General features: G+C 45.6%; 1 protein-coding gene across 1 annotated transcript in view; it reads right to left on the reverse strand.

Moving 5' to 3' along the window:
- The window catches only part of HTR2C (5-hydroxytryptamine receptor 2C), a 119,685-nt gene that overhangs the window by 11,262 nt on the left and 86,900 nt on the right, over window positions 1–21,523 (reverse strand). Inside the window, exon 4 of the mRNA XM_086619563.1 lies at window positions 8,992–9,192. Coding sequence (XP_086475689.1) covers window positions 8,992–9,192 — 201 coding nt within the window. The remainder of the gene's footprint in view (window positions 1–8,991; window positions 9,193–21,523) is intronic.

A 21,523-nucleotide genomic window follows, 5' to 3' on the forward strand; every position in this document is an offset into this window, starting at 1 on the left:
GGACTTTGGAAAAGACCCAGCAATTGTCAACAGACAGGAGGACTCTGTTGTGTTCCCCTGCTTAAAAACCTAATCATAGGTTTAGGCTGGTGCAACCTGCCAAATTCATAGATCAATTAGCAAAGAACCTCTATTATATATTGTGCTGTCAGCATTAACACTTCAGGAAAACGGAATGTGAAAGCTACTAAATAAAGATAAATTATGTGCTTTTTATTTCCTATTTTAAATCCTGATTCTGGAACTGAATTCAGGATTCTTTACATGGGATGCATTTAAAAGATTCTTCAGTCCAACTGAAGGAGGATTTAGGAAATGGCAAACTGACCAGCCTGCACTTAAGTGTTGGTTTGAATTTGACACTTCAGTAGATGTACAGAAAGGCACAAATTCTTTCACAAATTTTAAAATTGATTAAAATAGATGAGTTAGGAAGTACTTTTTTTTGCATGAACACTGCCAGAACTGGAAGCCTAAAATAGGGCTGTACTAACAGGTGCAGATATTCCGTGTCAACAAATAGTTGACAACTCACTGTCCCTGATTGCTTCTTTCATTGATTGGGTTGTGAACGCTCCTGCTGGGTCTTGTTGCAGGCTACCATTTGGCTATCCTTTTGGCCTCGATAAGTATTTCCTGCTGCAGAATGCTACTGGAATAAGCTTTTAACATGCCTGTCTTCTGGTCCTTGGAAAGCCCCGTTTTTCACAGCACATTTTCTTTTGAAGTTTGATTCAAAGCCCATTGTAATGGGTGTAGTCTCCTACGCATTTTAACGCAGCCAAATCAATGGCGTGCACTCAGGAACAAAGAAGATGGCTGCATCTGCAGGGTGGGAGGATTCGATCTCAGAGTGCCATGATGGTGAAAGGGACTCGGAGTCGTGCTGAAACCCAGCCACGTGTGAGCTTTGGCTTCGTGCCACTGAACGAGCCTTCGGACGGGACTGTGGGGGGAAAGACTGTTGCTCCCGTGCACCCTGCCGATGCCAGGGCTGCCCAGACATTCAGCCCCACTCTGATGTTAGCAGGTTTTAAAAAAGGGTTATACCAATTTGTAGAGGGTTCAGAGAAGTTCTGCAAAAAATGATGGGATGTCTGTAAAACCTGCGTTTCTAATGAAGGCTCAGTCCCGTTAAAATAACGTTAAGAGGATATGTATCAGACTGGATAAATACCATGGAAACAGATTTATGGTTGCAGGAGGCTTTTTAAACTAATAGGCGAAAGTGGAACTATATAAATCAGTGGATGGAAGCTAAAATTAGGCTAATACATGTTGGAAGAAGCATGACCCTAAAAAAATCTTACCTAAGAGCAGAGTGGATATTTATCACTAGAAGTCCTTAGGAATATACCAGTTATGAAGGTCGGCACATTACTGACTTCCAGGGTAGCTGCTGGAGACTCTCATTAAAGATTTCTGGGCGATACTATGTGCAAGACCACAATAAATGTTTAGACTCTCTACTCTTGGCCTTAAACCTGAACACTTGGCATTCTCTGATGTGAGTGAGCTTTGGAGAAAATTCTTTCAAAAATCACACCATTAGGTGCTAATTCCCATAAGGACCAGACTCCATTGGTCAGGATTGCTCCAGGACACAATGATTTTAAAAAGAATTCTTTTTCTTTACTGGTATTTTTTTTTTTTGTGCTGATGTCCATTATTTTAAATTGATATTTCTTAGCATATCTTTTTGTTGGAGTAGCTTTTAAATACAGTGTTTCTAACTATATATAAAATTATCTTGCTGATGCTTATAAATGTTTTCTCCCAAGAGCAAAATCTCTAGCTAAACATTCTGGGCAAGTAATGAAACCGTCTTTAAAAAAATAACCCCTTTGAAATGCACATATTAAGTAGAGTGAAGAAATGAAGAATTTTTTTTTTCTTTCACAACTTTAAGCTGTAGTGATCTTAGATGTTGCTAACAAATTTAATATGTATAAAATTATCAGAAAGATTTTCTTTTTCCCAGATTTTACTTCCCTTTAAACAATGGTCATCAGGTTTACAGGTCACTACATATGTTGTAAGTAGGATTTTATAATAAGATCACAGCTTTGAGATTACAGCTCTTTATTTTTTTTTATACAGCATTTATTATGATAAGACTGAGTAAATGTTCTATGTATCGATGTCCTTTGAGTAGTACTCTCCATTTTTCAGTTCTGTCAATACCATGCTCAACTGAAAGCACCATCCATGCTAAGGGTCTCCTTCTAACCCCACGCAGACAGATTGCCACCCCTGACCATGTGGCATCAGTTTATGTCTTACGTCTTCCTTAACTGTTTGTAAATTATATGCTTTGGAAAGCAGAAAGGCATTTTGATTTTGTAATACAATATTCTCGAGGCAGACTTGCCTTGGGAAGCTGTAAGCTGCATTCTTGCCTTGGAGGTTTTTTAAATTTACTAAAAAACTTCAGGTTCAGTAGAAGCAATGGATGTGGGTCAGTGTGGCAGTGTCACAAAATCCAAGTGGATGACATTTTAATGCCAAAGAGAATTGTACTTCTGGAAAATAATAATGACAGTGCTTTACCCTGCTCAGTCTGCTTCAAAATGTTTCATTTGCATTAATAAAGCTTTGGGATGTCCTTGTATGGTCGATGCTATTAGTATTGCAGGCCCATGCTTTTAATGACATGTGTGTAGAAGTACAGCAGATGGGTAATATAGGAGTAAGAATAATAGAAGTTTAACTAAACTGGCCTAATGGCAGCCAAGGCAGTGGATGCTGCGGCGGCGAGCGATTCAGCCAGCTGCGGCTCAGTGCCAGGCAGCCTGGGCGACTGCGGCTCGGAGCGAGCCGAGGGTCTTGCGCACCGGGCTCCATCTATCCCCGATGCCTCTTGCTGGAGAAGACTGTAAAACATCATGGAGCAGTGCCGGGAGACAGCTGGGAAGAGAGATGTTGCTGGTTGTCAAACACAGGCATGTCCTGCAGGTCTGGGGCTGAAGCCCAGTGCCCACCTTCGTGGTGCGATGGGCTCAGGAGCTGGGGCAATGCGTTCAGCCTACGAGTAGGCTCCGAGGCAAAACGCGGTGGTTCGCTCACGTCCTTCAGCTCGTTTTCCAGCCCAAGCACATCAGTGAGCGTGGGCCATCTCTGCAAGGAGTTCTTCTGGTTTCCTTGAACAGAGCAAAGAGCTGAGACGTTGCGCTGGGAGAAGAGGTGCCACTAATAAGGCAGTAAATAAAACACATGTGCAACGTTTTACCGTTCAGTTGTAATTAACTCTGCACCGCCAAAAGAACTGAAGCCAGAACCACACCTCAATTACACACCAATGTGAACGTTCATCCGCTCTCGGCTGGCTAGCCCTCTGGAGACCATGGCTTCTATTTCACTTTTGCATATGCCAAAACCACCACAGCCTGGTGGGACCCAAGTGGAGGCAGTGTGCTGGTGTGGTTCCTGCTGCTCCTCCTAAAACCCAGGCCTAAAACCCAGCAAGGCTGAAGAAAATCCTGGCAACTTAAAATTCATTTCCAAAAGTGGAAGGAACAAGGTGAGAGCATGAAGGATTTTGGCTGCTCTCCAGGGGCAGTGCCTGCACCCATGTCCAATGCCTCCAGTCAAATTCAGACAGATCGTGGTTTGAGAAGCAGAAGGCTTTTTCCTGACAAAGAGCAGAAAAATTCCTGCCTGCAGTGCAGAGCCTCTGCTGTGATCAGCCCCTTGCTCCAGGTATCTCCCAACGGTAACCCTGACTCTGCGGAGACAGAGGCCAGCAGTAGCTGGGAGGAAGGGAGCATCTGTGATGGAGGCACTGTGGCCACCAGACCCCGGCCGGGCAGGGCCGAGGACACATGCCCCAGGGACGAGCAAACCAACACAGAAGAAAGCAGGCACAGCCCCTCTCAGCATCCCTGAGATTTTATTTCAGAGGGGCCCCGGGGGGCCTTCGCCCCCTGCTGGTAAGCGTCGCAGAGGGACCCGGGGCAGGTGGTCCCCTGAGCCCGGCTCTTCCGCCCAGACCCTCCACAGCCTCGCCACGTCTTGGGCGGTCACTGGCACGGAGCTGTCGCTGTCCCAGTGATAGGACCGGCTCCTGACACGCCGTTGGGGCAGGGGGGGCATGGGGTGCGTATGCTGCATGTTCTCAGCGGAGAGTCTGCGCTGCCGGGTCCCTCCAGGGCCCCGCTGCTGTCCCTCCTGCTCCAGCCCCAGCACGCGACGGACGGGACCCCGCTGCCGTCTCTGCCACTGCCGCCCCAGCCCCACGTAGGGATGGAAGCGGCCCCGCTGCTGTTCCTGTCCCTGCTGCCCCAGTCCTTCGTTGGGATGGAAGAGGCTCCAGTGAGGACGGGCCACCCCAGCATAGTCACCCTGCGGCTGCAGGCGGCGGATGCCCATGATGTACCGCCGACAGAGAGGGCAGGTGGCCATGATGGTCGTGTTATACCACTGCTGGATGCACACGTGGCAGAACATGTGCCAGCACGGCTCCACTCTAGCAGGGTCTTCGGGGGGACCCAAGCAGATGGGGCAGGAGTTCCTGAAGGGTCGCAGTGCCGCCTCCTCACGTCTGTACGCCTCCATTGCTGCTGCTGAGGCTCACTGTCCTGTCAGCTGCTGCTGGGACTTGAGGTCTCCTCTGTTGCTGGCAGGACTTGATGGGTGTCGCTGGCGGGACTCGGTGGGTGCCCCTGGTGGGACTCGGTGGGAGCCACTGGCGGAACTCAATGGGAGCCGCTGGCGGGACTCCAAGGCTCAGCTTCCGCTGGTGGGACTTGATGGCTCCTTGCCTGCTGGCAGGTCACAACGTCTGGTGTGCTGTTGGCAGGACTCGATGGCTCAAGTGCTGCCTACAGGACCCGACGTCTCGTGTGCCACTGGCGCTATGCGACACTGGTATTTATAGCTGCCCACCACCAAGTGACGTCATGGGTCTCCAGGTGACATCACAGTGTTCTCTGGGGCGCACCAAGGACCTTCCCCCCGCCTCAGAGACAGACACTGGGATGCAAAGCCCATCTGGCAGCGTGCTTCACACCTCCGCCTTTGCTCAGGTCCCCTGCGGTCGGTCCCTGTTGCTGATGGTCAGCGTGCTGCATCGCACGCTCGCAGAGCAGTTGGTGTCTCCTGCCCCTTTCCCTTCCAGGCGTGCATCGCCACAGGGATAAGCAGAGCAGCGTGGCAGAAACCCAGCATGGCAGTACCCAGGCACGACCCCTCTCAGCATCCCTGGTGTTTTTATTTCGGAGGCCCCAGGGAACCCGGCTGCCCCGCTCAGGAGCGGGGCAGAGGGAGGCAGTGCGCGTGTTCCCCGAGCCTGGCTCTGCTGCCCGGACCCTCCGCAGCCACACCAGATCTTGGGTGGTCACTGGTGGGTAGCGGAGCTGGCTGCGCCCATCGCCGTGCCCATGTCAGGACAGGCTCCTGACACACTGCTGGGGCACAGGGAGACTGTGCTGCACATGCTCAGCGGAGCATCTGCAGTGCCGGGGACGGCTGGAGCCCCACGGCTGCTGCCGCCCCAGCCCCACGCAGGGATGGACGCGGCCCTGCTGACAGTGGTGCGCCCCAGCACCGTCATCCTCCAGCTGCGGGCGGGAGGCCCACGCTCCCAGCTCCGCTTTTACCCAGGGATTTCACCTCCCTCAGGGCGCTGGCTGTTGGTCCCACCTCTCCTATTACACGGAGAGCGGCCGGGCCCTGCCCTGGGAATCGGCCCAGCGCCGGCTTTTTCTGGCCTTTTTCTGCTGGGCTGTCCCACAGTCGCAGCACCCGCTATGTGCGACCGTCCTGTGGCTCAGAGCTCATGTCCCCGTTACGCCCTGTTGACCCCTTCTTTCCATCTACTCCCCCGCCTCGAGCGGGGCAGCCTGCACAGGCCTAATTAAACCTCACGAAGGGCCTTTTGAGACGCCAGGCTCAGCTCTCGGTTACTGTGTGGTCGTGTTTCTTCCTCGGACCTGGTGTGCTGGGTGTCTGTGGGGGGTTTTAGCAGGGAAGGGGCGGCTGTGACAGCCCCTGTAAGGACATGCGAGAACCTTCCTGAGGCTCCAAAACTCATCAGATGGATCTCTGGATAGGGCCGAGTCAGTCAGCGCTTCTCTGAATAAAAGTGTTTAAAAAGGAGACAGAGGAACCCGTGCCGGGGGGGACCTGCAGTGAAGAGAAGGGGGAGGCGGGGGGGCTTGCCCCAAGACTCCCGCGTAGGCAGCTGCCCGCGCTGGGCTGCTGCCACTTGACAGGTTGCCCAGAGAAGTTGTGGCTGCCCCATCCCAGGAAGTGTTCAAGGCCAGGTTGGATGAGGCTTTGAGCAACCTGATCTGGGGGAAGGTGTCCCTGCCCATGGCAGGGGGGTTGGAACTACATGATCTTTGAGGTCCCTTCCAACCCAAACCAGTCTATGATTCTATGATTCTGTGATTCTATTTCATCCTCTTGAAAATTGCATGGGATTTCATAAGGCCTTTCCAAGTGACGAGTAGGTAAGAGCTGGAAGATGGCAACGGTACACCCTGGGTGAGTTCTTCTCTTTCATTCTATGTTCAGTTTACTCCTGTGTCTGTCACATTTCTAAACTCATTTATGAAGTAGAAAAAGTTATGCTATAATAAGCTAGATATATACCAAGAACACTTTTCTTTGTCCATTTAATACAACCTTCTGGAGAAAGCCTGAGCAAATGGGTAAGCCCTATCACATGCCCTGAGGAGGGTGGAAGTCCAACAGCATTTCGGTGCACTGAATAGACTCTCCAGGGAGTATCAATTCTGCCTATATCTCAAAAAAAAAGGGATGCATCAAAGCGAATGAACAAAACATAAGCAAAGCCCAGAGAAGCTGTACCGCCTCTTAGCTGTGATCCCAGCAAAGGACAGCACGCAGGTACAGCTGTAACACATCTGCCTTCCCAGCCTGGGGAAGGAAGTGCTGCCTGGGGCAGTCCCCCAAATCATTGTGCACTGCAGACATCCCGCTGAGCTTCTTCCTAAGGACTTTTGGATGCCGGGGAATAAATGCAGCACCTATTGCCTTACTGAGGCTGATGAGCCATATGCCTGCAAAAGAACAGTGCCATTTCATCTTCTTTCCAAGCTATTTCTTTTAGTGTTCGATATTTCAACTGTTTCACATCCTGCATCCATTTATAAAAAATGCAGACTTGTTAAACATCACTCGAGCAAGCTGGGCAGGAGTAAGGTGTTTATACTCTACAGCAGCACAAAGTCGTCTTGCCCATCCTGGCTCAGGTACTTTTGTCCTTGGGGGACAGTAGAGCCCATAATGTTCCTATTTTCCATCATCCTGAGCCCATTCCCCACCCAATAACTCCAGGAAACAGGTAGGTCTATGGCTGTCTTTACATCTATTTAGTCAGGCCTCAGATTCACTTACTAGTTCGTGTACTCAGTGGACCACGCATGAAGTACTCGTTGCCTTGCTTTATTGCTTGGACCCATAGTCCAAATCACAATTGAGCCCTGAAGATATTCATGCAGGCAGCCACATTCAGCACTAGCCAAAATTCCTAAGGATACTTCTGCAACATGTAAGGCAGCACAGTCAAAAATCTGCAAGTTAGCTCCAGAAACAGAAACAGAACAGTCTTTTTGCCCAGGTTTTGCAATGTGCTACTTAATGTCGCTAGCGGATTGACATGGCTCTGCTAGGGGGCATACTGGCTGCTCCCTCTGTGTTACAGTGCAACACCACGAACAGATTCTGTGCTGGCTCTGAACTGCCTGTGCAAATCAAGCCCAAGCATCCTGCACGTGACGTTGTTCGCACGTGACTACTTATGCACTGAATTCAGCAGCTTGTTTTCCTATGCCAAACAGACAGCACAGAAGTTTAAAATAATAATTTTTAAAAAAAATCTTAAATTAATTTATTAAATTCAATCCTATTTCACTGTGGATTGTGTTACCTAGAGGAACCGTAGCAGGCCTTTGGTACATGAAAATTTGTTTCTAACATATTCTTGTTATATTAATGCGGAGAGAAGGCATATTTCCCTTATTTTCTTGCCTTTTTTCATAGATTTTTCCATGACAAGCTTCTTCAAAACTGGCCCCTGCAGTACCCAGACATCTAGTATCATATTCCGCTTCTAAAGCAGGTAAAACCCAAGAGAAGTTCAAGCACCTGAAACATGTTTTTCCTTGCAGTACAGTGCTGAAAGTGACAACCACTTTATAAAAGAAAAGTTAAATGTTAAATCTTTGTAAGACTGCATTTTATTCAAACAAAAAAGGCAATACAGCAGAGGGAAGTGGTCATACCATTCTTCTGACCCTGCCTCAAATGTCACTTTTATAAAGCACATTGAAAGAATTCCCCAAAAAATGTTTTTCTTCGCATAATTCTTGGTATTAGAGTCATCTCGCTGTCATTCTCTCTTTTTTTCCTTACTTTACTGCTCCTTTATGTATCACTTTTTCTCAAAGTGATAGAAAAGTGTCGTCTTTTATGTCTATTCTTCATTAACTATGACTTCAAACTTGCTAGCTCAGTACCAGCATCGATCCAGCAGTGGCAGAGTATAACACAGCCTCTAAAGCCTGCGCCAGAGCAGTAAACACTTCACCATTAGCCTGCCTTTAATTCTGCGCTGCTTCACTTAAACCGGAGCCAGTTTAACTGCAGCAACTGCAGTGTAGACATGTCACTTGTACTGGCTGAGTTTTCCTTCCGGAGTCTTTGCTAATGCTGCTTTCTGCTTTGTTTACACAGCAGTTTTATAGTACCATTTGTCTGTGTTACTGTTGTCATCAGCGTATCGATATGCACACAGCAGCGATGCTTCAGCCCTGGAAGTGGTGGTGTTCTGAAAAATTACTACTTATTTTGGTCACCGACCAACCATAATGAAAGACTTTTCTGTTTCCCAGTAATCATTTATTACGTTCAGGCATGCAGGCCAGGTAAATTAATTTGAGTATCCTCTTAAAAATCCTAAATGAAAATTGGAGTAACACTATTATTCATTAAGACACAGTTAAGATCATGAGCCGCATTGCTTACCTATGGATATGGTCCAAACTGCAGCAATTTTCATAATAGCCTTGGTGCGGGAATTGAAGCGGCTGTGCTCAATGGGATTGCGTATTGCTACATACCGATCAAGAGAGATGGCACAGAGATGCATAATAGATGCAGTTGAAAAGAGCACATCTAGGGAAATCCATATAGGGCACAACTGTTTAGGCAAAGGCCAAGCATAATCTGAAACATAGAGAGAAAAGAAATGAAAGGAAAAAAAGAAAAGGAAATAATTTGGGAAGCTAGGCCATCATTTCTGAGAAACCGTTGAGATATTTTAACTCTACAATACCAGTAAGGGGCCTGTGCATGAGGAGTGGACAAAGAAACCTCTCGTGGGGCCTCTCTCTTGGCAGTCCCTGGCTCCAGACACTCCATAAACCCGTAGCCAGTTCCCATACATCTGTTTTCCATAAGCAGTAGCTAAAAGCAAAGGAACATTAATTTGGCAGTGCCTCCAAGTGACCATTCTAGTTCTGTTCCTCTCTCTTAACCTTCTCCCTATATCTTTGCAACATCAAATGTTAGATTCATTTATAATTGCCTCATCACAGTTTTTCATGGATTGCATAGCGCTGTACAGCACTAACTTCACTCAGATCCTTTCTAAAGTTCTCTTGAGATGTACGCTCAGTTTCTGTCTGCTGAGGAGAAAGGCAGCAGACACTTTTTCTACATATTCTAACATCTAGATAAATGACACCACTTCGCTTTAAATATTCTCCCCAGGCAGTGTGCCTTCGTAACAGTGGAATATTCTCCTCCTTACAGAGCAGCTGGGATTGAGTGGCCGAAATCTGAAAACTGTTTCGAAGGTAGACAGAGCTGAGTATTATTCTTTACAGAAACAAGTATCCCAGCAAACTGAGCAGACCAGACATCCGACAGCAGCTGGCGCGCAGCTAATTTGGGTGCCTGCATTTATTAACCAGTTTACTCAGTGCTGAAGTACAGCTCGAGAATAAAAGCAACCCAGAAAGATCCTCAAGGGGCACTGGCATTTAAATTAAAGCCCAGGGAAAATTGATTTGTGAATGATACTCCCATGTTAATGCCCAGAATGGATTGCCTGAGATCAATAACACGTCCTGCCAAGCTCTGGGCTTCTGACACTTATCGAAACAAATCAACAGAGTATCTATAGTAGCTGAAAGCATGAGAGACTTCGTCAGAGTTGAATAATGAGATACTCTTGTGTCTTCATTCAGAGCATGGATATCAAAACCAATCCTGAATTTTATTCTAAGGATCAAAAACATCACTCTGCAGAACCAATGTTATATTAAGAGCAATGCAGCTCCATCCTACTGATCTCAAATGGAAAGGGAGAAACATTAGTCTTAGCGTATTTCGAAACAAAGTACTCAGGCAAGAGATATCCAGGTACCTCCATGCAGAAACCCGAGACGAACTGAACCAGAGCAAATTATTTCAAATTGTCCCAGTGAAGCCCAGGAACCTTTCACAAAGAGCATGGCAGAACGAGATGGACACATTAGCTCATTTTACCAGTGGGAAACCCACAGAAGGGCTAAGTAGCTCATGAAATCTGCACAATAAGATCTCAGTGCTGGGGAGATAAACCGTTTATTTCAGCAAGTCTGCACCACCCCTACTAGATGGACGGTAAGTGGATGGTAAGTGGACTGAAATCCAAAGCAGCGAGCATTAAGAAGTCCTTATCAAAGTGAGTTAAGTAAACCACTTTGTGGCTGGAGCATCTTTACTTTAAAAGGCATCTCTGCTGTACAAATGAATTGAACTTGGTTAAATCATGACTCAGGCTCTTTATGAAGCTATGATCAAATTCTGCTCCTCCTGCTCTCGTTCACACTTCGCAATAGCTTAGGACATCGTTTCCATTAACCTGCAATTAAGCTCAGAGCTCCAGCTAAGCACATCTCTGATTTGCTGGGTCTTTAATGGTGCCTCAATTAATACTCCAGGGAAGAACAAGTCCGATCTCCTTCAAGTGGTACCCGGGCACCCTGTACAGCCGCAGGATTTTGCTGCCAGCCCAAGCTAAAATACATTCAGCCACACTTTATCTCTCACTACTTCTCCCTCTGAGTTCCTTGAGCCAGCTTTCTGAGACAGGCTGAGATGAGCTATGAGCACAAGAGCTGGAGAAAAGCACCAGGGAGCGTGCCCTGATGGATGGAGCAGTCTCTGTGAATACGCACGGTTTGATTCTGCCCGTGCAGCACAGAGGCACAGCGATGGCGATGGCTGCTCCTCCCGTCAGGCCGTCGGCCAGGAAATCTCCAGTGTCTCCAGAAAGGGACGCCAGGCCTCCAGGCTCCCTGTGTGTGAGAGCATCTCCAATCTGATCTATGGCGCTGCAGTGGGTACAATCTGATTCTTGCTAGACCTGCGAGAGGTTTCTACAGCAACCACCTTTCCAGCATTATTGAATGATGAATAGCCTCTCTCACTTATTCCTTCGAGCCACCCGAACACTTCCCATGACTGACTCCCCGTGGAAAAACTTCTGCTATTGATGTGAACTAGGCAACGGCATTGGAACCAAAATATTAGCAGAAGCAAAAGTGACGGTAAATGTTCATACCCACAGTGTGAGGTTAGTAGGTGTCATCTGCTGTCAGCCTTGGCACTGCGGGAACCACAGCCACCAACAGAGGAAAGTAATGCTGCCCAGAATTACTGCCTGGGCAAACTGTCAGGATGTCTTTAAAGATAAAGGTGATACGAGAGCCCTCCTAATGGCTAATCCTTTTAGTCTTTACTATCCTAAGGCACTCCGTTATGCTTCTAGCTGAAAAGGCAGTTATATGAAGAGACATTTTACCTTCTCAGGAAGTTTCCTAAAATGATCTGCAATAATAAAATGTCACTCTGGAAATTTGTAGAAAGGCAGCTTGTAATGCATGACTATACCTTAATAGGAAGGGCATAATATATATCCTATATCAAAATGCAATTACTTTTAAGTAAGCATGATGTGTGCATTTGAAAAAGCACCTACACAGCCTACAAAGCCAGTGGGCTTGTACAAAAAGAAAAGAAGTTTGTTCCAATTCTGTTTCAAATAGATGTACAAAACATAAGAAATGTGCCTTGTGACTGTGCCAAGATGCAAATAAGGATTAAAAAAGCCAATTCTGTTAACAATGTTATACCTTTAAAACAATCTTGCCCTCAGAAATACTCTATCTACAGAAGGTAACATTTCTCTAATTTGTTCTATTTTTTCTCATTTCATACACAAAGAAGAGCAATTACCACATATTTAGAAGTGCAGATGACTGAGTGAAATTAATTCTTGGGCCACAGCACTGCTAAGCTTTAGTAATTGCATTTCCAATGGAAAGCATGCATCTCAGCCCAAATTTGGCTCCAGAAAGAGTGAAACAGTACTTAACACCTGGGTAAGCAAAAACCAACTTATTTGTAAGAAACTCTGATTTTTGTACCTTGAATTAATCTGTGCCCTTAAAATCAGTCATATATTTAAAGTACTGGCTAGTAGACCAGATACAATGGTTCTGAATGGAAAAATAGATGAATCCAGCAATTTGGAACAAAAGGCGGTATTTCTTTACCCAGTGGGTAATCAAACTGCAAATTTTTTTATCTCCAGACCTTTTGTGGATGCTAGAAGTTTACACTGGACAAATTCATAGAGAAAAGTGTACAGAATATTGCAATGATGTTACTTTTAGACCAGTGTTAGCTTCGGGCTCTGATCAGGATAAAAAAACTACATATGAAATCCTGGAAGGAATCTTCTGCAAAATGCCTGTGTATATGGCTTCAGCCTCCAACACTGAATAGCATCTCATGGAACCTGAGATGCTGTCATTCTTCACAGGAAACATGGGTCAAACACTCATATTTAACCAGGAGTCATGGTCCATAAGTGGGATTTCACCTCCTGTGCTGGGATGAAAAAGCAAACCACATTTCCTGCACGTCACTGAACAGCTGAGATGGGCACAAACTGTTGGCAGCAAAATACAGAAACTCAAAATCTCTGTGTGTAGCTAATTTGCTGTCAGTTGACAGTTCCCTTAAACTTTTTGTGCTTTCCATCAAGAAAGTTGGCAACAATGAAATTTAATCACTTTTGTAGAGGTTTTATGTATATGGGTAAAAAGCGTTGTGTAACACAGTTATTATGGTCATTGTGCTATTCGCTGCATGAGAGTCAAAATTACCAAGCACTGCAGCAGGAGGTGACTGAACGATCCAAAACACAGCAAATGGAAGCAAAATTAATTACGTCAAACGGCAAAACAGAATTACTCCAGATTGTAGGAGAATGGCTAAACTGAAAAAAAAAAAAAAGTTAGAACCTGCAGCTGAAAAAAACCTGTGGGACTGCAGAATAGATGGAGGCTGATAAAAACACTCTTCCTTCTCCCCAAAGCCTCAAACAAAATCTCATGAGATTTACCCAGCTATATGTGCTAAACTGGAGTAGACAGGAGTTGTGTGTAAATATACAAACACACCCCATACTACAAACGGACTGGCTCACAATATTTACATTCCAAAAAATGACTATTGTTTGTACCTATTTACCGCTTCTATAGTGCAGTCTGCCCCAGGATACCTCCTGGGAATATGCAGTGTAACACTCAGGACAAATATGGAATAATAGTGACAAAACACCTGCTTACACTGGAATAAAGTAAAGAGTTATGCAAAATTCATCCCTGTAGCTTCAGAAATTTCTCACAGCAGACTCACAGTAAGCTGCAGCAATCACTTCTTTTCTGATCATGAATGGGCATTTGGAAAAGGCTTCAGAACACAGTGGTTGTGTTTAGACAGTGATTTATATCTATCAGGATGGATAAAAGGGTAAAAACCACCCTTCAAAATCACACAGGAAGAATAAAGGTATACTTTGTCTTTAGGCTTATGATGAAATTATATATATATATACATACACGCACATATAGCTATAATGTATATATACATATGCATAAATACAGAAAAAAACCAGAGCTAAGAGGTGCAAAATAAGAACTAGAGATGCTTATCTGTTCAAATAGAGCCTCTTTTAACATTGGCTTGGCCAAAATCTCAAATACATGTAGTATTTGTCCTTTTGGGGTTCTGATATCTACTGCGTCTTACATTTCACTTTAACTACTAGTAGGCTTGGAAAGAATTGAACTAAAAATGGTAGGAAAACATGTTTGAATGAATCTCAATCCCAGTACAAAGTACAATTTCCTGGCAGTTTGCGTGGCAACACAGCATGTGCTTGAAGCATCATCTTCTAGCTTCCAGGGATCTGTTCCAGGCCATACACTGATCTACTGCTCTGTGTAATGCTCTGTGTAATGCTCTGACTCTCGGAAAGGTCAATGACAAAAATCCAGGAGACGCCTTACCTAATTCCCTGAGAATGAGAATATGGCCTTTCAAAACAAGAAGAGTAGTACAATACTCAGTAACAACCTTTGCTCAAGTTTCCTTGCTGTAACTCAGAGCAGCACATAGATGATGGGAAACAGCAACCCAGAAGACATACCAAAAAGCTGTCAATTTCTGATAGATTTTGCGGCTTTTAAAGATTCTTTCACATGTTCCAAGGAAATCCACTGTTGTGGGCAGTGGAAATAAGCCTCACCTTGCCCACTGCTAAAAGTCTTTTTACCCCTATTTCACCATTAACATACTACAACTGAAGCATTTTAGACTAACCAGACCTTCCAGTATTCACTTTAAAGTTTCATAGCTGCCACAGGCTTTACAAAAATAGAAAGCAATTACATATAGTTTTAACATTACTGCATTGCATTATTCCGGAGGGAACGAAAGAATTTAAATGATTCTCTTCTCTCTCTCTTATCTAGGAAGTAAAGTATTTCTTAGCCTGAAATACCACATCAGTGAGTGTAAAGCTATGTATCTCTTTTTTGCTAATTTATTTCCTTCAGATTTACATAGACAAATGACTCAGAGACATCCGTATCACCCTGAGAGTCACACAACTGAGAGTGCTGAAAATCTCCATCATGCCTGAGAAGTACAGAATGTATTTGCTTGACCCCCTGCTGTCCTCAGTGATTACCAGTGAGTTCACAGAAGGGATCACGCGTCTGCAGCCAAGTTTCCTGGCTAGAGGAACATCTTGTCTCAAGGGCAGCCCTGCCAATGCTTATGATTTTATCATCAATAGAGAGGAATTTAATTTGTTTCTGATATATTGAACTCCGGGGTGCTGGGTTACACGAGAGATTGAGTTTACATTTAAGTTTCTAGCCTGTATTTTTCTAGAGGAAAGAAAAGGCTATCCTAAAGCTACGTAGATCCCTTAAATAGCGCATATTCTAGCACAGCCAAGCGCTGGGACATAATCTACACACAGAGAATGAAGATGCCTTTTAGGAGAAGGACTGTATTCTTGAGTGCTGCAAGCCCAAAAAGGCTTGATGTTCAGCAGAGGGTGGCCTCTCAGGTGATATGATGGCTAAGAGGCTGGAAGAGACCATAAATTAAGAAAAGGAGAGTGACACTGTGTCCAGATGTGGTGTTGGGGAGATCACTGCTGGCACCCTGCACTTGACTTGAACCTCTGCACCTAGAAGATGCTATTTTAACATCATGTAACACAGCATACAGGATTTACATAAGTCTGTGCCACCAATCCCATACAAACTGGGCCGTGCCACCATGCCTGAGCTTTGGTTTTCCTCTGAGCTATTTATTTTTCACCTCATGGAGCCATCAGCATGGCACAAGTGGCCCTGGGGCAGGGAGCAGCAGGCAACAGACACAGGACAGTGTGGTCTCCTTCGGAAAACCCCCGCCATCGAGGGAAACCCCAGTGGAGCTAGATGTGCCTCTAAAGGTCTTTTGGTTCTTGCCTCACAAGCAACTAATTGATGTGACTGTACTTTATTACAAATTAAAGAATTGCACTCATGATGCTGTTTTGAGAATTTTTAAATAACTGTGTTAGATTTTGCTTTCTATCCAGTATGGCAATGACTTGCAGTCTTGACAGGACTTGTAGGAAAGAAGCAAATGTAAAGCCAGAATGAATGTATTATCTGATCTAGGGAAAGGTTGCTTGAATATCATTTAAGTAATCTTTCAAATGCAGGGAGCCTACTTTATGACATATTATACTTAAAACAAACCTACTAATAAAATGAGATGTTTGCTAAGAAGAAAACATAGAGAATGCTGTTGCCATCCCAAAGGCAGAATCTCTTCTCTCAGAGAGATATCAAATTATTCTGGTGCAGTCTGTTATTCCATGAATCTGTATGTTACATTCATCTTTTCATTTATTGGCGGAGACTAAAACTAGTCTAGTTTCCTCTAATTTGAAATTAGAGGAAAAATTTCTAGGCTCAATAATGTTCTTTGCTCGGAGTTTAAGCATCTGTAGCTGTTTCTCCATTTAGCCTGTATCTGGGGCTAAACAATAGCCAGCTGTTCTATTACCCAATGACTCCTTCTCCTTCAAGAAAGGGAATCAGGAAAAGGAAAGAAGACCTATGAGTTGAGATAAGAGCTACTTAATAATTGAAATAAAATAAAATAGAAAATAATAATAATAATATATAAGGACAAGTGATGTACAGTGCGATTGCCCACCACCCTTTGACCGATATCCAGTCCATTCCTGGCCAATGATCTCAGAGCAGAAAAATCCCAAAACCACAGTCCCAGAAGAGAGAGAGAGAGCAGGCCTTGGGAGAAGAATGATGGGTGAGACCCTCCAGGGACAGCGGCATTGAGAAAGAGAGTCTGTCCCCAAAAAACTTTCCATTTTATAGTAAGCACGATGTTACATGGTATGGAATGCCCATTTGCCAATTTAGGTGTCAATCGCCCTGGCCATGCTCTCGAGACCCAGGCTCTTGGACATCTGGGTCATTGGCAAAAACAAGTTGAAAAGTCCTTGAGCGCTGTGGATACCCGCACACCACGGCTGGCCACAAACTAAAACAAAGTGTCTTACCAACTTTGTTCTCACCAAATCGGCTGCTACCGTTTTCTTAAAAATCCACCTTACTTTAGAAACGCAGCTTTTCTGAACAGAAAGTTGATTCTATGATTCTACCCCAGCAAAACCAGGACAAGCTGCATCACCAACTGTGTAGAAAGGGTTCCTTACTCCAACAGAGGTATGATCTCTTCACACAATTCCAAGTTCTTCATAATACTTTATCTAAATGAAACTACAGTCTAAAAAAATATTTACACCAGTAAACATTTTCTTTTTACTGATGTTCTGTGTGTCAGCACAACAGCAGGACAGTGGTCTCTCCTTTAATTTCCTTCATGTAGATTATGGATCAGCCTTCACTCCTTATTTAAATAACTAATGAAAAACCAGTTGAATCGATACCACACTGGAAAATAAGGCCACGAGCAAACACAGACCCCAAATGAGTACCTTCTAAGTGTAAAAATATAAATATTTAAAAAAAAACTGTTTCATAACAAAGTGCATAAACATCTGACAATAACAGGTGGTTTTCCCTATTTTTGATGAAATTGAAAAAGATCCATTATCACAAGAAATATCTGCCAAAATATACAGAGCATTTGAGGAAACCAAAATTCAGAACTGAAAATGATGTGGCATTATTCAGATTACAGCTGGCTGCTGAGCAGTTACCTCAGTTGGAACAAAGAAACCATCTGCTCAAACCCAGAGTTTCTAACATGAAATAAAATTTAGACTATGACTCCACCCTAGGCTGGCCCTGACGCTAGTGAGAGGACACAAAAACATACAGAGGGAATTTATTTCTGTCTTCGGTTTCATGTGAGCATAACTCAGTGGCAATTCATCCTGATAATGGCAACGAAAAGCGCTCAAGTGCTTTGATGAATTTAGGGATATCAAAGTAGTTCAGTGAGTCAGCTTTCCTTCTCACTGTACAGTGCATCTTCCTCAACAGCAGGAAAGCTGTTAGGGACAGTGGGTTAATTGTCTGGCTGAACTTCATGCAAGTGTGAGTCACATTTTGCTTGTCTGATAGGGTGGGAAGCCAGTACAAGCCGTCAGTGAGGCTGATAAAAGCAAGAAATCACTTCACGCAAGGGAAATGAGCCATATTTTGGTCACGTGCACAAATGTTTGTTTACATTTCTGATATTTCTCAGAGCAGAGGACTTCTAAAATGCATTCCCTGCTTAGCTTCCTCCAAGTCCATGAGCATCTCTGATTCTTTGTGATTGTACAGGTAGAAATGCTAGTGAAAGAGTGCTCCACAGAGGTCACTGTATAAATCAATTATTTGAGGGTTGCTAAGAAGTCTAGACATTCTGCTCCATATCCTTGAGTGCCATCTACTGTCCTCCTGTCACTGAATACCTTAGATGCAAACCTGCTTGCAAAGCATTTCTGCCACAATGCCCAGACTGCTTCTGACCAAGAACAGACACATCTTTCATTATAGGAGAAGAGTTAGGCTTCCACATTGGAAACTTTCTCTGTGGGAGCCTGAAAATTGATAGAACAGCTCCTTCAGCAGCTTTCTCAAGGAAACAATTTTCTATTCAACACTCTTACATATGCAGTAATCTCAACATATGAGCAAGCGCCTGTTGGGATATGATCTTATTGGCATCACGGAGACGTGGTGGGATGAATCCTATGACTGGAGTGTCAGAATAGAAGGGTACAGGCTCTTTAGGAAGGATAGGCAGAGGAGAAGAGGAGGAGGAGTTGCCCTCTATGTCAAGGACCAGCTAGAGCGCATGGAGCTGCACCTGGGGACAAACAAGGTCCCGACTGAGAGTGTATGGGTTAGGATTAAAGGGAGAGCAGGAACAGGGGACATAGTAGTAGGGGTCTGCTACAGACCACCTGACCAGGAGGACTGGGTGGATGAGGCCCTCTACAGACAGATAGGAGCTGCCTCATGTTCACGAGCCCTGGTCCTCATGGGGGACTTCAACCACCCTGATATCTCTTGGGGGGACAACACAGCAGGGCATAGGCAATCCAGGAGGTTCCTGGAATACATGGATGATAACTTCCTTCTCCAAGTGGTAGAGGAACCAACGAGGAGAGGTGCTTTGCTGGACCTTGTTCTCAGTAACAGTGAAGGGCTGGTGGGGAACGTGACACTCAAGGACAGCCTTGGCTGCAGCGATCATGAAATGGTAGAATTCAAGATACTTAGGAGGGTGCATAGTGGGCTCACTACTCTGGATTTCAGGAGAGCAGACTTTGGCCTCTTCAGGGATCTCCTTGCTAGAGTACAATGGGATGAGGCCCTGGAGGGAAGAGGGGCCCAAGAAAGCTGATATTCAAGGATCACCTCCTCCAAGCTCAGGAGCAGTGCATCCCAACAAAGAGGAAGTCAGGCAAAAACATCAGGAGGCCTGCACGGATGAACAAGGAGCTCCTGGACCAACTCGGACACAAAAAGAAGGCCTATAGGGGGTGGAAGCAAGGACAGGTAGCCTGGGAAGAATGTAGAGCGATTGTCCGAGCAACCAGAGATCAGGTTAGGAAAGCTAAAGCCCTGATAGAGTTAAATCTGGCCAGGGACATCAAGAGTAACAAGAAAAACTTCTATAGATATGTCAGTGATAAAAAGAGATCTAGGGAAGATGTAGGCCCTCTCCGGAAGGAAACGGGGGACCTGGCTACCTGGGATATAGAGAAGGCTGAGGTTCTCAATGATTTCTTTGCCTCAGTCTTCACTGGCAAGAGCTCCAGCGGCACAGCCCAAGCCACAGAAGGCAAAGGCAGGGACTGGGAGAATGAAGAACCGCCCACTGTAGGAGAAGATCAGGGCCGAGACCATCTTAAGAACCGGAAGGTGCACAAGTCCATGGGACCAGACGACGTGCATCCGTGGGTCCTGAGAGACCTGGCAGATGAAGTTGCTAAGCCACTATCCATCATATTTCAGAAGTCATGGCAATGTGGTGAAGTTCCCAATGACTGGACAAGGGGAAACATAGCTCCCATCTTTAAAAAGGGGAAAAAAGAAGACCCAGGGAACTACAGGCCAGTCTCACCTCTGTGCCCGGCAAGATCATGGAGCACATCCTCCTGGTGACTATGCTAAGGCACAAACTGGAAAGACATGGTTTTGATGGATAGACCACTTGGTGGACAAGGAATTGGCTGGATGGTTGCATTCATAGATCCATAGATTTCATAGATTTCTAGGTTGGAAAAGACCTTAGAGATCATCGAGTCCAACCATCCCTAATCCCCATTAAACCATATCCTCAAGTAGCTCATCCACCCTATTCTTAAACACATCCAGGGATGGGGACTCAACCACCTCCCTGGGCAGCCTATTCCAGTGGCTGACAACCCTTTCCGAGAAGAAATACTTCCTAACATCCAACCTGAATCTCCCCTGACTAAGCTTATGCCCATTTCCTCTTGTTCTATCACCCATCACTAATGTAAAGAGCCCTTCCCCCACCTCCCCACCATCTTTTCTCAAGTATTTATAGGCCGTAATCAGGTCTCCCCTCAGCCTCCTCTTCTCCAGGCTAAACAGCCCCAACTCCCTCAGCCGCTCCTCATAAGTTTTATTTTCCAGCCCCTTGACCAGTTTAGTTGCCCTTCTTTGGACTCGCTCCAGGAGCTCAATATCTCTCTTAAAGCGAGGGGCCCAAAACTGGACACAATATTCCAGGTGCGGCCTCACCAGTGCCGAGTACAGGGGCAGGATCACTTCCCTGCTCCTGCTGGTCACACTATTCTTGATACACGCCAGTATCCCATTGGCCTTTTTGGCCACCTGGGCACACTGCTGGCTCATATCAAGCCGGTAGTCAACCAACACCCCCAGGTCCTTCTCCGCCAGGCAGCTCTCCAGCCACTCTTCCCCGAGCCTATAGCGATGCTTGGGGTTTTTATACCCCAAGTGAAGGACTCTGCACTTGGCCTTATTAAAGCTCATGCCATTGGCCTCAGCCCAGTGATCCAGTCTGTTCAAATCCCTCTGAAGAGCCTCCCTACCCTCGAGCAGATCGACACAGCCTCCCAGCTTGGTGTCGTCCGCAAATTTACTGAGGGTACATTCGATCCCCTCATCCAGGTCATTGATAAAGATGTTAAACAAAACTGGACCCAGCACTGAGCCCTGGGGAACCCCACTGGTGACCGGCCTCCAGCCGGATTTAGCCCCATTTACCACCACTCTTTGGGCCCGGCCATCCAGCCAGTTTTTAACCCAAAGGAGGGTGTACCTATCCAGGCCAGCAGTTACCAGTTTCTCCACCAGAACACTATGAGAAACTGTATCAAAGGCTTTACTGAGGTCCAGGAAAACTACATCCACAGCCCTTCCCTCGTCAACCAGGCCGGTCACCCTGTCATAGAAGGTGATCAGGTTCGATTGGCAAGACCTGCCTTTCATAAACCCATGTTGACTGGGCCTGATCACCCGGTTAACCTGTATGTGCTCATTAATAGCACTCAAGATAACCTGTTCCATGACTTTGCCCGTCACCGAGGTCAGACTGACAGGCCTGTAGTTCCCCGGATCCTCCTTCCGCCCTTTTTTGTAAATAGGGGTAACATCCGCCAGCCTCC

Source organism: Tauraco erythrolophus, chromosome 13 (assembly GCF_009769465.1).
Source record: "Tauraco erythrolophus isolate bTauEry1 chromosome 13, bTauEry1.pri, whole genome shotgun sequence".
NCBI lineage: Eukaryota > Metazoa > Chordata > Aves > Musophagiformes > Musophagidae > Tauraco > Tauraco erythrolophus.